This window comes from Fusarium solani, assembly GCF_023522795.1.
Source record: "Fusarium solani strain SB1 chromosome Unknown bctg00000009, whole genome shotgun sequence".
NCBI classification, from domain to species: Eukaryota; Fungi; Ascomycota; class Sordariomycetes; order Hypocreales; family Nectriaceae; genus Fusarium; species Fusarium solani.
The window spans coordinates 351,418-366,831 of record NW_027072144.1 but is presented as its reverse complement, the minus strand read 5'-3'; the positions used below and the strand labels follow the sequence as shown (position 1 = coordinate 366,831).

General features: G+C 50.7%; 4 protein-coding genes across 4 annotated transcripts; 3 read left to right on the top strand and 1 right to left on the bottom strand.

Annotated features, from left to right (window-relative positions):
• Positions 1-620: 620 nt before the first annotated feature.
• On the bottom strand, positions 621-2,187 carry MRS44_013182 (uncharacterized protein; the record flags this gene model as incomplete). The annotated part of the gene is made up of 3 exons (XM_065616669.1): positions 621-753; positions 823-893; positions 955-2,187. The coding sequence occupies 3 exons, from the start codon at positions 2,185-2,187 to the stop codon at positions 621-623; spliced, it is 1,437 nt and encodes a 478-aa protein (XP_065472741.1).
• A 559-nt stretch (positions 2,188-2,746) lies between these two features.
• On the top strand, positions 2,747-3,892 carry MRS44_013181 (uncharacterized protein; the record flags this gene model as incomplete). The annotated part of the gene is made up of 1 exon (XM_065616668.1): positions 2,747-3,892. One exon carries the CDS (start codon positions 2,747-2,749, stop codon positions 3,890-3,892), a length of 1,146 nt encoding a protein of 381 aa, XP_065472740.1.
• An 8,039-nt stretch (positions 3,893-11,931) lies between these two features.
• Positions 11,932-13,023, top strand: MRS44_013180 (uncharacterized protein; the record flags this gene model as incomplete). Its single annotated transcript, XM_065616667.1, has 3 exons — positions 11,932-12,606; positions 12,672-12,834; positions 12,890-13,023. The coding sequence occupies 3 exons, from the start codon at positions 11,932-11,934 to the stop codon at positions 13,021-13,023; spliced, it is 972 nt and encodes a 323-aa protein (XP_065472739.1).
• A 704-nt stretch (positions 13,024-13,727) lies between these two features.
• MRS44_013179 (uncharacterized protein) lies at positions 13,728-15,412 on the top strand (the record flags this gene model as incomplete). Its single annotated transcript, XM_065616666.1, has 4 exons — positions 13,728-14,448; positions 14,500-14,665; positions 14,729-14,903; positions 15,362-15,412. The coding sequence occupies 4 exons, from the start codon at positions 13,728-13,730 to the stop codon at positions 15,410-15,412; spliced, it is 1,113 nt and encodes a 370-aa protein (XP_065472738.1).
• Positions 15,413-15,414: the final 2 nt, after the last annotated feature.

Below are 15,414 nucleotides of genomic sequence, written 5' to 3'. Positions count from 1 at the left end.
AGTACGTCCTTTCAGGGCGTTGGATTGGGTTTGACGGCTTGAACTTGCGATCTTTAAGAGGTTTTGGTCTTGGCCCTGGCTTCTTCCTTGGCCTAGGTGCCGCTGCCCAAGATATATTAGGGTCAACTTCTTGAAGAGGCGGCATGATGAGAAAAAACGCGAAGACGATAGCTTCAATAATGAGACAATGACGAAGAGGGAAAATCCCGGGCGGGGGGACATCTGATCCTCTGATATTACCCCTCAGATGTTCACTTTCACATACTAACTGTGTGTGGAAGTGATCAGCCGGAAGGCAATGCGCTTAGACCGCTAGTCGAAGTCAAAAGTGTTCGAATTTCGCGAGATCCTACGGTAATTGAAGCCCCTTGCAAGCAAGGCAATCTGATTTTTCCCTCTTCGGGACGTGCTTATGTTGTGCCACGGGCGTAAATTCGTCTCCGGCTCGAAAAGTCCGCCTTGACTGGCTTTGCGGATGGAAGGTCTTGAAGACCGCGTTATAGGCATTCCCTCCACTTCTTCTGGCTTGTATAACGCTCCCAAGCCGGCTCCCCGTGCAGCTGTAAGAGGAAGCTATTCACTAGGACTATATCCAATAAGAAGGTCCAAGCAATAGCCTGCTAAGCGCCCCGGCGGATAGGATGATCATAGCCTAGATATGACCTCCTTTGGTCGCCTCGGTCAACATGATTCATTTCGTCGTTGTAGGAAGCGGCGATAGTAGGGATCGATATGAGCTTGACCGGCTCGCCACTAAAAAAGCGCTGTATTGGCCGTGCCATTGGGGTCTTCGTTGACGGTCTCTTCCTCCAACGATCACACCTCTCATCGCTAGTAAAGACGGTTGAAAGGAGCAATACGAGGGCATTATCCTTCCAAGCGATCTGATTGACCTAGAGAAGAAGAAGATAAGTTATTAGCCGAATTGTCAGGAAAAATGTCGAGTCTTCCTACCTGATTATCGGACGTTGGGATGACCTTGATCTCATTAAATTGGAACCCTGACTTCCCTGCCTTATCGGCCTTTTTGGCGTCTGCAAGACCTTTGTAGATGCCACAATTAGGCCTGGCTGTGTCGGTTGCACCGTGGCCGTGCTGACGAAGGGAGCGGAAGAGGTCTGGCGACGAGAAGAGGTTATCCACAAAGACGTGAGATGTCGACTCCGGCAACAGGTTAATAAGGGCAATAACGACGCTTTGGGTCGAGTTCAACGCCATGATCTTATCCCCAGCTTCTGTGATGACGTGGATAACTTCCTTGACCTCGTCAACCTCGTCAGGAGCCCTCCGTTGGCTACCTCTTCCCTTGTCTTTCCTCCTCCCTCGTTGTGATGCCGGCTTCTTCCTCTCAACGCCAACTGGGCCGTATTTTGCGCCAGGTTGGTGCCAAATCCACCTCATAAAGAGGCCTAGCTGGGCAGCTATCCAGACTTTGAGGCCTGTGTCGATAGGCTTATTGGGGACGTATGTAACTTGCTTATTCCTTCCGGTATATCGGATCATGCCCTCGTCTACGGCAAGATGTGAGCCCGGATCACAAAGCTCTGTTGTCGCGAGTTGAATATGTTGAGACCACCGCTCAACGCACTGGAAGACGATAGGAAAATCGTCATCGTCAGTGAATTTGGTGTGATCAAAGAGCCGGAGATGACGATGAAGGAGTTGAAATCGGTCATAAGTCATGAACTTAATTATCGAGTGTTCAGGCCGCTGATCCTCTAGCTGAGAGGTCTTCCAATGGTCTTCGACTGATATTTCGCCGTGGACTCCTATATAAATAAGGATCCCAAGCCAGATATATATCTCTGCAGCCGTAGTTGGCTTCCAGGCGCGGAGGCGTGACTTTTCTGTTATTTCGTGTTCTTGGCTATCAATAACGCCGCTCTGGAGTAGGCTATTGACCCAGTCATTAGTGTATTTGACCCAGCTATTGACTAGGGAAATAGGTATAAAGTGTTGGAAAAGGGACAGCGGGTTCTGGGGCAGCTGCTTGACAACAAGCTCTCGTCGCGGCACTTGGAAGGGCTGAAAATCGAAGCCTCGGTCTTCGACAGGCAGAAAAGCCGGTCTCCGGGTGCTATCACCCTCATGCTCTTGAAGGCTATTATCTTCATTGATAAAGCTGCTGTCATCATACGCGTTGAGAGCCTCCGCCGAGATCTCTATAGGTACCGATTGGGAAGTCATTGATTAATCCGAAAGAATTTCTATGAGGATGTAGGTGGAATCATGTTGGAGATCACAAGTGTGAGGCGACCAAGTCGGTGGCAAGGTGTGGAAGAAGGAGGAACATTCTACAAGAAATCGTGCCTGTACATAAATAGTGGTTCCCCTACTTCACTTTGAGAGATGAATCAAGCAATTAGCATCTTCTCATTTCAACAGGTTATGAGCCCGGAAAGCTAAACCATACTCAAAAAAAAAAAAAAAAGCTGAGTCTCCTACCTACTTATTTGTCTCTTACTCACAAGGACTTCACAGTCCCCTTCCACTGCAGCGGAGACTCAAGGAGTCAAGGGCTTCCCGCAGATTCTACCAGCTTCTCGTTCACAGATTTCACTATACTCTCGCTGATTCTACTACCTTCTAGCTGACTACACTAACCCCTCGGTTTGTCAACGCTCTCTTTGCCACTGGGCTTCTATCACCTTCTGTGTTGGCAGGCACTGGCCATAAGAAGCACGCCCTGGACTCGCTCTTGCGATTCAGTTCACGAAACAACATCAGCACATTACACTACTTCAATATGTCAGACGGCAAAGACTCGAATCTGAGCGGAAATCTTTCCGGAGTTGCCAAGCTTGAATCCTCTGAAGGCTGGATCAACTGGAACGAGGAAATCCGAGATCTACTGGCCCTGTCCGGTTATGACGATCTCCTGGAGAGAAAACGAGACCCACCGGTTCAAGGCAATCTCTCGGACGTCGACTTCGAAGAAAAGCTAGATGCTTGGCACAGTAGACAAGCACGGGCGTGCGGAGCAATTCGATATCGGCTTGGTTTCCGTCCCAAACAGGAAGTCCAAGGTCTCAGCAACTTGGCGGACATCCTTAAAACGCTGGAGCAGCACTTCAAACCCAAGGGTAGCAGTGTATTCCACGACCTCCAGCAAAAGTTTGATTGGCTCACTCTTGACAACTGCGAAAGTGTATCCGATTTCTCTCGGCAATTACAGAAGACCCGAGACCAAATACTTCAACTAGACGAAACTAGTCAGATTGGACAACCACAACTGATAGACAAGTTTCTCAATGGACTTGGGCCCAAATATCAAGTGTTCCTTACTGCATTTCTTCAGAGCCACAGCCTGCTACCCGAACGGAACCTCGAAGGCATCATCATCAAGGCAGCTACTACTATTGAAGAAGCTACTAGAGCTGCGGAGCAGGAGGAACACAGTCAGCGGATGCAACAACAAAACCAAGACCAAGAGGCAATCAAGCACGCTGCTATGGTCGCTGCCATCAGGGAGCAAAATTTCACGACCTGCAGCGGCTGCAAGAAGCTTGGGCATACCTCAGATGCCTGCTGGTTACTTCATCCAGAGCTCAAGAAACGCCTGAACGACAAGCGATTCAGGAGAAAGCAGCGCCAAGATCATCCAAGAACCAACAACCGAGCCAGAGACGTGGACCAGGACGAAGTTACAAATGCTCTCGCCATCCATGCGGAACCCGTCATACAGCTGATGGCATACCAGGGCCAAAGGGTGAGCGATTTACTCGAGCAAGTACATGTGCTGGACAGCGGAGCTTCGATGCATACCTTTTGCAAAAGAGAAAACTTCAGTACCCTTCACCCCTGGAACGGCGGACAGACAGTTGGAATCGGCGAAACACAAATCACTCCTCAGGGTCTGGGAAACTACCATCCAGTACCCCTCTGCCGATAAGACCCCTCTACTGATAAGCAAAAAAAAAGTTTCCCCATACAAACTGCTAATTTTCAACCCCCCCACAAGGAGTCACCAGAAATACGAAAAACAAATTGGTTCCTATTTTTTAGCTTAGAATCGAATGTATTTTAATATTCTCTTGGTCTTTTAACTGCGCGGCCTGCGCGGGTCCGTATAACTAGTAACTCTTCCGCCTCCGAATTTGAGCCCTCATCCTCTTCCACTCCTCCCACCTCAATCACTTCCTCAACAGCCTCTATCTCTTTAATTGCTTCGTTTGGCTCGGAAATAGTATCACCAGCTACTAGAGCCTCGGCTAGTATTATGAACTTCCTATTGGGATTCAGTATCGCCTTTCTCTTCTTGCCTCTACTTAACCGCCCGACTTCCTCCTCTAAACTAGCTACTCTTAAACTTAGGGAGGCGATCTTTAACTCTTATGCTTCGAAACCTTTCGATATCACAGAATAGCGCCTTCTTATTAAAGGGCTTTTATTCTTCCTTAGATCCCTGATATGACGGCTGGTCTTTAGCGTATTATCAGAGTCGCGTTGCCCGTCGCTAAGGCCGTCTAATACGGGCGTCGTTTCCTTCTTATTAGGCTAGATCTTAGGATATATGAGCGCTTTCCGTCGTGAAATCGCCCAGTTTCTAGTCACTCTCTAACCAGAAAGGATATTTTTCTTCGTCATACCCACTTCTCTGCCTTTAGCATAGGCCTTGATGAAGTTAACCTTATCCACCGGCGCAGAATCGGTCAGGCTTATCAGCTTTTGGAGTTCTTTGCGATAGGCCGCCTTGGATGCATTAAATGGACCATTGTCGAGTGGTTGTAGGCCGTGGGAGCAGTGAGCCGGCAGGTAACAACAATACACGTTGTTCAAAAAGCACGTAGCCATCCACTCATCCTAGATTTACGGTCAGCGACATCCCCGGCCCAGGTGGCCCGGAAAAGGCGGATACAAACAGATACATGGCTTCGATGACCATCTAGTATGATAAGCCTCGCATCTGACTCATCTTCCGGTTGTGTTTGGGGAAGATAGACCTGTTTGAGCCACTCGACCGCGATATGGTTGTCTGTCCAGCCGTTGTCAGACGTGATGTAATACCAGTCAGCCACTTCCTTGAGCTTATCAATAAACCACTGTTGCTGAAGCCCTTTGCCTTTAAAGATAATCCCCGGCTTCAAAAGACGGCCAGTTGCAGTTGCGGCTTCGAGAAAGCTGGTCTAAGTGCGGGACTAGGAGCCTTTAAGGAAGGCTTTCTTCTTAGGGTCACTACTGCCAATAACTAAGGAATCTAAGCCTATATTAGCAGCTGGTTAGTTTATCTCATGAAAGAAACGACAAAATACTCACCAAATCCGGCTATGATGCCGCCCTCGTCAACATTAATAGTATTCTCAGGTTTAATCCAGCCATATTCGCTCTCGCGGATATCAAAGTACTAATTAACGGCGGTCAGGGTAAAATAATTAAACCTCGACGCCTCCTAGCGTTTTCCTATCTTGGTCTTTATAGACGGATATCATTTCATAAACCTAGCTAGCCAATGTACGCCAATAGGCTTTTCCCTGCCTTGCTATTATAAGAGGGCAGCGACGGTAGCGCGAACTTGACTATGAGAAGGAACATAGCCTAAGGCCTCTTGTCGAAGTATCTAGGAAACTAATCTAGACTCCTGAGACTTGAATAACAGCTGGGCGGGATAGGTGACCTCGGACTTTGGCGGTATACCTCTTAATCGGTTCGAAAGAGTCGGCTAAGGGATGCCGTGCTTCTGGGCGGATTGGTTCTACGAGAGACCGTTATCCGTGACATCCAATATTGCTTCAATAATGTCATCCTCTGTGTAAGAAGCTCGAGCCATTTTTCAAGGCGATTATGGAAGGCCGGCGCAGATAAAAGTCCTACAAGCTTTGGGGAGGAGTGTTCGTGGAGGAGGCATTGATAGAAATTTTGCGATAGTTCCATGCGGCCAAACCGCCCATATAGCGTAAGCAACAATAGCATAATACGAAACAGCATGAAACTCTCAATAAGACACAACTTGTTTCACGTAAATAACTTCAATTTTGGCCAAGCACCGTGTAAGTGAAATTGGGCATTTTGTATGGGGAAACTTTTTTTTTGCTTATCAGTAGAGGGGTCTTATCGGCAGAGGGGTACTGGATGGTACATCCTGCGGCTAAAAGGACTTGACGGTCCGCGACACCTGGCGCTCGACAACTCAGTATACTCCCCAGAAGGACGTGTCAACCTTGTTTCGATATCTGCCTTAACAAAGAAGGGCGCAAAAATCTCTTTCGACGACAACCAAGCCAGGGTGATACACAACAATCGAGTAATCCTGACAGCCACTGTACGATCAGGGATCTATGTTGTGGACCAACCAGACGAAGCGATCAACGCTGCCTTGGCGTCACTTGTTATTAGCGACCCCGAACTTCAAATATGGCACGAAAGACTTGGACATCTAAGCGAGAGCGGAATCAAGGCACTGAGGGGGATGGCACACGGCATTCACCCCATTCTACGCGGACAAAATTGCGAACCTTGCATAGCTGGAAAACAGAAAGAGAGACCACACCGAAAGTCAATCCGGAAAGGGACGTATCCGCTAGAATGCGTCCATGCAGACATTGCAGGACCATTTCCAGACACAGCATATGACGGCTCGCGATATTGGGTTGTCTTCGTGGACGATTTTACCCGCATGGGCTGGGCATACGCAGTCAAGGAAAAGTCTGAGTTCACAAGGCGTTTCAAACATCTCCTCGATACATACGAGAGACCGGAACGTCGATGCCATTACCTCCACGTCGACCAGGGTGGCGAAAACCGCAGTGATCAGCTATGCACCCTCTGCGATAGCAAGGGCATCACAATTTATTACACCGCGACCGATCAGCATGAGCAGAATGGGATTGCGGAGGCCTTCAACCGAGTGCTTCAAGAAAAGGTTACACCTACACTCGAACGATCAAACCTGCCGCGAAAACTCTGGCCGTATATCCTCTACGCGGCTGTGTATGTACGGAACAGGAGTCCTAGCAAGGCCCTGAACAAGACGCCATATGAGGCGTGGTTCGGAGACAAACCAGACCTCTCCCACCTCCGTGTTATTGGTGCGAATGGATGGGCAATATTGCCATCCGTCAAGAGACAAAAGCTGCGTGCAAAGACGATTCAATGCCGACTTCTTGGATATCAAGGCTCCAGTAACTACATTGTTGTGGACAATAACAACCGAGTCTTCATCGCCAACAATGTCATCTTCGACGAATCCAGCTTCCACAAGGTACCAGGAACACCTACTGGAACAAAGAGAACGAGAAACGAAGGACCTACCTTGTACCCAGAGTTAGAACTTCCACGCAAAAAGGCAGCTCTGCCACCACACGATACCAACCCACAGGCTGAGGAGATTATGTCGGAGAATGAAACAGACACTATTCATGTACGAACATCCGAGCCTCGCCATGACTCGACCGGGGTGACAGACCAGGACGAAGAGCTCCGAGTCTCACAGAGATCAACCAAAGCAAAACTTCCTTCGAGGTACCTGCTCCTAGGAACCAATACTCTCACTAACCTCATGTGCGCCCACGTTAATCTTGCGGCTTCCGTGGAAGACGAGGCGGAGCCCCGAACGATAAAAGAAGCCCGAGATTCTCTTCAGTGGGAGAACTGGTTCAAGGGAATGACTGCCGAGATAGACTCCATTAAGGAGAACGGAGTCTACACCTTGGCAAATCTGCCACCAGACCGAAAGGCACTGAGGGGCAAGTGGGTGTTCAAACTCAAAAGGGGAGCTAATGGAGAAATCCTGCGGTTCAAAGCACGCTATGTGGTCCGAGGCTTCGAGCAACAAGAAGGAATCGACTACAACGAGACGTTTGCCTCAGTCGTCAAGCCTATGACTTATAAGGCAATTTTTGCTATAGCCGCAGCGCTTGACCTCGAGCTCGAACAAATGGATGTCAAAACTGCCTTTCTCTATGGGAAAATCGACGAGGAAATCTACGTTGGGCAACCAGAGGGCTTCGATGACGGAACCGGAAGAGTCTGGAAACTGCGAAAAGCCTTATACGGGCTGAAGCAATCACCTAGAATATGGTACCAGACTCTCTCTTCTTTCCTCCAAGATCAGGGATTCCAGCCTCTCGTCTCCGACATGGGTGTCTTCGTTAAGAGCCAAACCTACATTGCCGTTTACGTTGATGACCTGCTCATCGCAGGACCATCAAAAGGGAACATCGAGATGATAAAACAAAGCCTCAACCGGCGGTTCAGCATGACAGACCTGGGGCCTTGCCACTTCTACCTAGGGATGTCCATCACTCGGAACCGCAGACAGCGAAGACTGAGCCTCTCGCAAAAAGGGTACATCGAGAAAGTCCTCAAGGAATTCGGACTATGGGACTCCAAACCGACTGCGACCCCAGTGGCAACAGCGAAGCTAGAACCCGCTCCTGACGATGACGAAGCTCACCCAGATCGCAAGCGCTGGTACGCTAAAGCGATCGGATGTCTGATGTACGCAATGCTAGGGACCAGACCAGACATTGCATTCGGCGTCTCCCTATGCAGCCGCCATCTCGCAAAGCCCACTAAGGCCCACGAAGCCGCAGTAAAGCGCATAATGAGGTACCTACGAGGAACCTGCGACTTCAAGCTCGAGTTCCGAGGAGATCTGCGCCCGTTGACCGGCTACACGGACTCGGACTGGGCCGGAGACACTGAGACTCGAAGGTCCACTGCGGGATATATCTTCAATGTTGGCAGCGGTGCGATAAGCTGGGCCGCAAAGCGACAACAATCAGTGGCGCTGTCTACCTGCGAAGCTGAATACATGGGGCAGACACAAGCAACCAAGGAAGCCATCTGGTTGCGAACCCTGCTAAAAGAACTACTGGGAGGTCTAAACGCCACAGACCAAATCGCTGCCACAATTATCTACGGAGACAACCAAGGGGCAATAGCAATGGCTAAGAACCCCCAATACCACTCCCGCACAAAGCACATTGCGATTCAGGAACACTTTGTGCGAGAAAAGACGGCCAGCGGAGAAGTTGAGATGAACTATATCCCAACCGACAAACAAGTGGCTGATGGACTTACAAAAGCACTTCCCAAGGACCGGTTCCAGTTGTTCCGGAAGGCTCTGGGAGTTGTCGGATCGGACGAGTAAAGCTATTCGGGCCAGAAAGGGGATCCACGCTACGAGGCTGTGCGATTTCTGGAACATATTCAACACATTGTTACCCCTAGCTCACTCCGCGAGGATCCAGTGGGAGTCTACTACCCGATTATCACATACAACGGCAGCTCGTCCGACTCACTCCAACCACCGCTAGAAGGCCAATAAATGGCCCGGCCGCATAGGTTGCAATTCCCGACCAGACCAAGACCCAGACATCTGGCAAAAGACGACTCGAAGGCTTTGGGGACTGTACACAGTGGACCGAAGCCGGGAAGGAAAGCTGCTTGGGTTGCAAGTCCCGAACTGGACCATGGACCTTGGTACTGCCAGCAGCCGCAGTGATTGCCAACGAGCACCAAGGACCCGAGGCTGCTAACACGGCCTGGTGCGCTGCTAACACGGCGTAATGGATCCGGCAAAAGACGACTCGAAGGCTCGGGGGCTGTATTCAGTGGACCGAAGCCGGGAAGTATAATGTATTAGAAGCGCATATAGCGCTCATTGAGGACGATACGGAGGTGGGCTGCAGTGGGAGCCTTGTCATATCTAAGACAATATTCCCCACGCGCCCAGGACTGTGTCGAGCCTTGACGGGTCCAACAGTACTCTTTCCTCTTTCACCCACGAAGGTGTTTTAAGGTTTTAATGAGACTGCTGAGATCTTAGATAGTCTAAGAACCCACCGCCTTGCTCGAGTGGGAGTGTTGGAGATCACAAGTGTGAGGCGACCAAGTCGGTGGCAAGGTGTGGAAGAAGGAGGAACATTCTACAAGAAATCGTGCCTGTACATAAATAGTGGTTCCCCTACTTCACTTTGAGAGATGAATCAAGCAATTAGCATCTTCTCATTTCAACAAATCAATCAATGACGCATCATAAGGTTCCCCTCATGTACCTCTCAGAAGTTGGGGCGGATGTGGGGCTAGGTACGGCTGGGAGGTTTTCCACAGCTCAAGGGATAGTACCATGTCGCATATCAGCCTGTCGCACACACGGCATAGCCCACCGGATTATTTCCGGAATTCCACTCGGAATTTCCGTTCCACACGGATTTCCGTCTTCTATATAAGACAGCAACGTCTTTCTCTTTTGTATAGTACAATTGCTCCTTAGATAATTCTCATCAATTGACTGGTGCCATCAATGATCCCTGTGGAGCCAATTGTCTGACACCCAGCAACGTGCACGGGCCAAAATGGTGAAAATTAGATGAATTACAGGAATCCACGACACGTGCACAGACGTTCTAGTAGCGTGCACAGACCAGTTTCTATGTAATTGAACGAGTTACTTCACGACTGCGTACAGTAGTAGGGCGACAACCAGGGTATCATCTAGTGCTTATATTCTGGTGGGCTACTTACCGAGCTCCGGGAAGGTTCTAGCCCTGAGTCTGCCGTCCATTAGATTGAAACAGTCAAATGTCTCAGGGCGTCTGCTTGCACTGCCCATTTACTGGAAGCGCGCCTGACCGACATTGGGGGATTCATTTTGTCGTATACATGCTAAGCCGTGCTAGGCTTGCTGTTCGCTGCCTAGTAGCCATTGACACGTTGGTCAGCTGAGTCTTCAAAGGCCATGGCCAAATCGATGGCATACCTCAGCACGAGCCTCGTACAAGAGGCGATCCAATGAACTGCATTGGTGTCAGGTACGTCCAAAGAGAGCTCCCGGAGATATTGGCGAAACGCTTGGAGTAATTCAGAGTGCCTTCGAACTCGTAGATTAGTCAGATTGGCACGACAAGCTGTGGAGATAATTACCTTCGCGGTTCACAGCTCCAAGTGTAACTCGGCGCAAATGCTGGCCATCTTTTTCGAGTGGTTGGTGGAAAGAGTTGACAACGTTGACCAGTCCTGGTTAGGCTTGACATGCATACGACAATGACCTCAAGGTCGGTTGCCCGCTTCCTGTCGCAGGGGTACCGGTAGTGCAGTCAGACGTCCTAGGCCGTTTGGCTGTTTCATCTAATTGATAGTACTCTCGGAGCTAAAACACGCTGGAGCTCTCGGTGAAGGAATATCCCACCTTGAGATTCGTAATGGATTTGGTTTCGTACAATAAATTCTCAATTCCCATTCTCTGTAATTGAGAACGGAGTAAAGGCTTCCCAGCTGCGATTCCTCATGGATGAAGCACGGACGGGGCACCACGCGACAAGTGGAGTAACGAGGCGAGTCGTATTCCCACTTTTGATTCCAGAAGGTATTTCAAGGGTTGACAACTATTTTCCATTCTAGGTAATAAAAATGAAGTAGAGTAAGCCAATCGGGGGAATTACACGTGAGACCTTCCCCACATTTCCAGGTAGAGTCGATGGAATCGCCACGACAAGGAGACATGACAGAACAAATTTCTCGTGCAGAACCATTCTGTCCAGATCGGGCATGCGGCATGACGATTATGACCGAACCAGCTGCCGCTCCCATGTCAGCATCCTAAGCATCACGCCGTCTCGCACTACGCGCCGCGCAGACTCTCCACAGGTCGAAATGATCGACATGGCCACAGCTGATGCGAACTGGGCCATTTGTCTCGGAAGGAGACACCTTCTGATCCTAGTCCGTTGCTCAGGCCGCATGACCAATCCTGCCAAATTGGGTTACGCGAGGAATATAGAAATGTCGCCATCATATGTAGGAGGTATTCCAGTCCACGGTTATTTCTTATGTACAAGCTACCTCGGATACGGTGGCAACACATGGCAGTCTCCATCCATGCCGCCCAACTGAGGTTTTAAACCGTGCACCTGCCCGCAACATGTGCTCACTTGGGAAAAGATGAGCTCGTTCAAGGACATTAATCGAGTGTCTGCCGTCACTGCAACCATGCTCAACTTCCTACGCCAGGTGCGGCCACCACCGCCCACCTTCACTGAGAAGGAGATCCCCGATCTCGCTGGGCGCGTCATTGTAGTTACAGGTGGTAATTCTGGCATCGGCAAGGAAGTCTGTGGTCTCTTGTACTCCAAAAATGCCACCGTCTACATGACCGCCCGTAACGCCGAGAAGGCCGAAGCCGCCGTCACCGCCCTCCGGAAAGCTCACCCGACATCCACCGGCTCCCTGGGCTACGTGATCCTCGACTTCGACGACCTCACATCCATACAGGCCTCCGCCAATGCGCTCAAAGGCAAGACTTCGAGCATCGACGTCCTGATCAACAACGCAGGCATAATGGTCCCGCCAGCGGGGAGTGTTTCAACGCAGGGCTACGAACTGCAACTCAGCACAAATTGCCTTGGACCTTTTCTCTTCACCAAACTGCTTACACCAGTACTCGTCCAGACGGCCAAGTACGCCCCACCGGGCAGGACGCGGGTCGTGTGGGTTAGCAGCTCGGCGGCAGACCTTCTCTCACCGACGGGTGGCATCGAGATGGACAACATTGACTACAAAAAAGACCAATCGCAGGCTTTAAAATATGGCGTCAGCAAGGCGGGAAACTACTTCCAGAGCACAGAGTTTGCGCGCCGATATCGTGAAGCGGGAATTGTTAGCGTGGTACGTCTTGGCATCAGGGTCAGCCAGGTCGAGGATGCGAGAGCCAGCTAAATGACGCGCAACAGTCTCTCAATCCCGGAAATCTCGAATCAGACTTGGACCGGCACACCACGGGCATGCAGCTCCTGCTGCGCAAGGCCTTGACACACCCAACCATATTTGGGGCATACACCGAGCTGTTCGCGGCGTTGTCGCTGGAGGTGACTTTGGAGAAGTCTGGGTCGTGGAGTAAGGACCCCGCCCTTTCTTCCTTCGACCGCAGCAGCTCACTGACTCTTCCTAGTTATCCCATGGGGGCGATTCGGTTCAATCAGGAAAGACGTGGAGAAGGCCGCAAAATCCCCTGAAGAGGGCGGCACTGGTATCGCCGAGCAGTTCTGGAACTGGTGCGAGGAGCAGGTCAAGCCGTATTGTTGAGGAATAATCGAGAGCCTTCACGAGAACTACGTAGTAAGGCAACACGACTGTGTAGACCCACAAAAGATAGCTGATATACCTTTGATTCGGCCATTCAATTATGAAAGGAAGCCACTGGTTGCTGACCCAGTCTATCGTGTTGCCACCTCTCCTCCCTCTGAGGCCCATCGATTGCCGACCTAATATTTCCCCTTTAGGAAAAAGGTTCTTGGGCTGACAGCACGCCGGGTCGCCAACCCAGGGAAGGATCATGTTCCGGACATCCCGAGCGTCTGCCATGTAACATGGCGGCTGTCTCCGAAAGTGCTGCGCTGATTAATCCACGATACGGCTCGCCTTCTCGGCAACAGCAATGGGGCAAGTCAGTTAGCATTTCATTTGTCAGCTGGCCGGAGATGTCTTCGTCCTGCGTAATTAATTGTCGTATTGGCATAATAGTGGCTGACACTTGCACCTGCCACATGCCATTCACCATCCTTCTTGAGGAATTTCCGCGCAGAGGGAGGGGCCGCCTCCACAATCGATTTCGCTCGAATCACAGGGATACCAAAAATGTGGTACACATCCCGAATTCACGCATTCGATGATTCGGGCAAGTATATGTACGTCACCGTCCATGACGGGAACATCAGCATCATCCAACATTCATGCACACAACAAAGGTCGGAGCCACGAAACCACTCTGATAGAATCAACACAACACCATGGCAGGACTCGATATTCCCTTCGGCATGTCTACCCCAACTACGGTGTATCATCGGCGAGCCTACCCAGCAATCGACCCAAAACGGCCGGAACTTTCCACCAAGGGCAAGAATGTCGTCGTAACCGGTAGCGGATCCGGCATAGGCGCGGAAATCGCCAAGGCGTTCGCCCGATCTGGGGCGGCCAATGTGGCCCTTGTCGGCCGCACCGCGGCGACCCTGCAATCAACGAAGATCGCCATAGAGAAAGAAAGCCCCGAGACAAGTGTGCACATAATCACCGCTGATCTCACCGATGCAGGGCATATCTCTGAGGCCCTGGCGACGTTCACCCAAGCCGTTCCAAGAGGAACGATTGATGTCCTTGTCGCCAACGCTGGCTATCTCCACGCTCTTGTCCAGTTGGCAGACCTGGAACACGACGACTTTTGGCGAACCTTCGAGATTAATGTCAAGGGCAACTTCAACTTGTTGCGGGCTTTCAGGACATATGCGGCAGTGAATGCCACTGTGATAAGCGTCAACTCGGCTGTCGCGCATGTAGGGTTCCTGCCAGGGCATTCGGGTTATGCAGCGGCCAAGGCAGCCTCGGCCAAAATGTTCGACTATTTCCGCGCCGAGAATCCTGGTATCCGGGTCGTGCAGTTCCATCCGGGTGTTGTTATGACAGAGATGGCGAGTAAGTCAGTGGATGCCGGCACGGACTTGCCGTTTGACGATGGTGAGTCTCTTCATGAAGTCAATGTTGTACGCTGTTCCTGATTGATACAAGTGAGTCTACCCGCGGCCTTCGCAGTCTGGTCTGCTAGCCCCGAGGCTGGCTTCTTGAATGGGAAGTATGTGTGGCCACACTGGGACGTAGATGAGTTGAAGGTTATGTCGTCTGAGATCGAAGAATCGGACAGGTTTACTATCGGACTTGGCCTTTCAGCAAGGCAGTAAGTCGGCAGCAGAGGACCGATCCTACTGTAAGCGATGAGGCTTACTGGTCAGGCAGTCAGCGCAAAGGAGTTTACAGAATGGGGTGTCTGTAACCACGTGGTGGAAGATCATGGACGGAGTGTCGTGGAAGCGGCCATCGAGTATGCCAAGATGATCGCAGACAACAGCCCGGATGCTGTGGTGGTATCCAGGAAAGGGCTCAAGCTTGGCTGGGAAGGCCTGGGTGTTGGAGACGTTAGTTCTTTGTATCTTGATGGATGGTCCAGGCGAATATATGAATGGCGCAGGCTTCGAAATCGATCGTATGATCGATTTGATCGATTCGATTAATCGATTCGATTTCGATTTCGATCATATCGATCGGACCTGTCAATCGATCGATATCGATCGAATAGACGCACCGCTCGATCGATATCGTATCGATCCAGCCCTCAATCGATCGATTTGATCGTCGATCGCCTCATACATTGAAGGAGTCCCGGGTAGGCTGCGAAGCGCAGTTCAAACGCGACGATTTTGTCGCCAGACGCGTCCGCCAAACATCCTTGTAAGCCACTAAGCAGCCAGTAAGCAACGCGCAACGCACGGCAGTGGAGAAAAGGGTCGGCCAGTTACTTTGAATGGGGAAAAGGGGTAGAGGACTCCATACTCTGTATACTGCATCACGGTACCTTTTTTCTTAACGCCTTCAGGTCCGCCACTACGCGGTCGCTGCTCTGTCCGAAGGCGAGCACCAGTTCTAGCC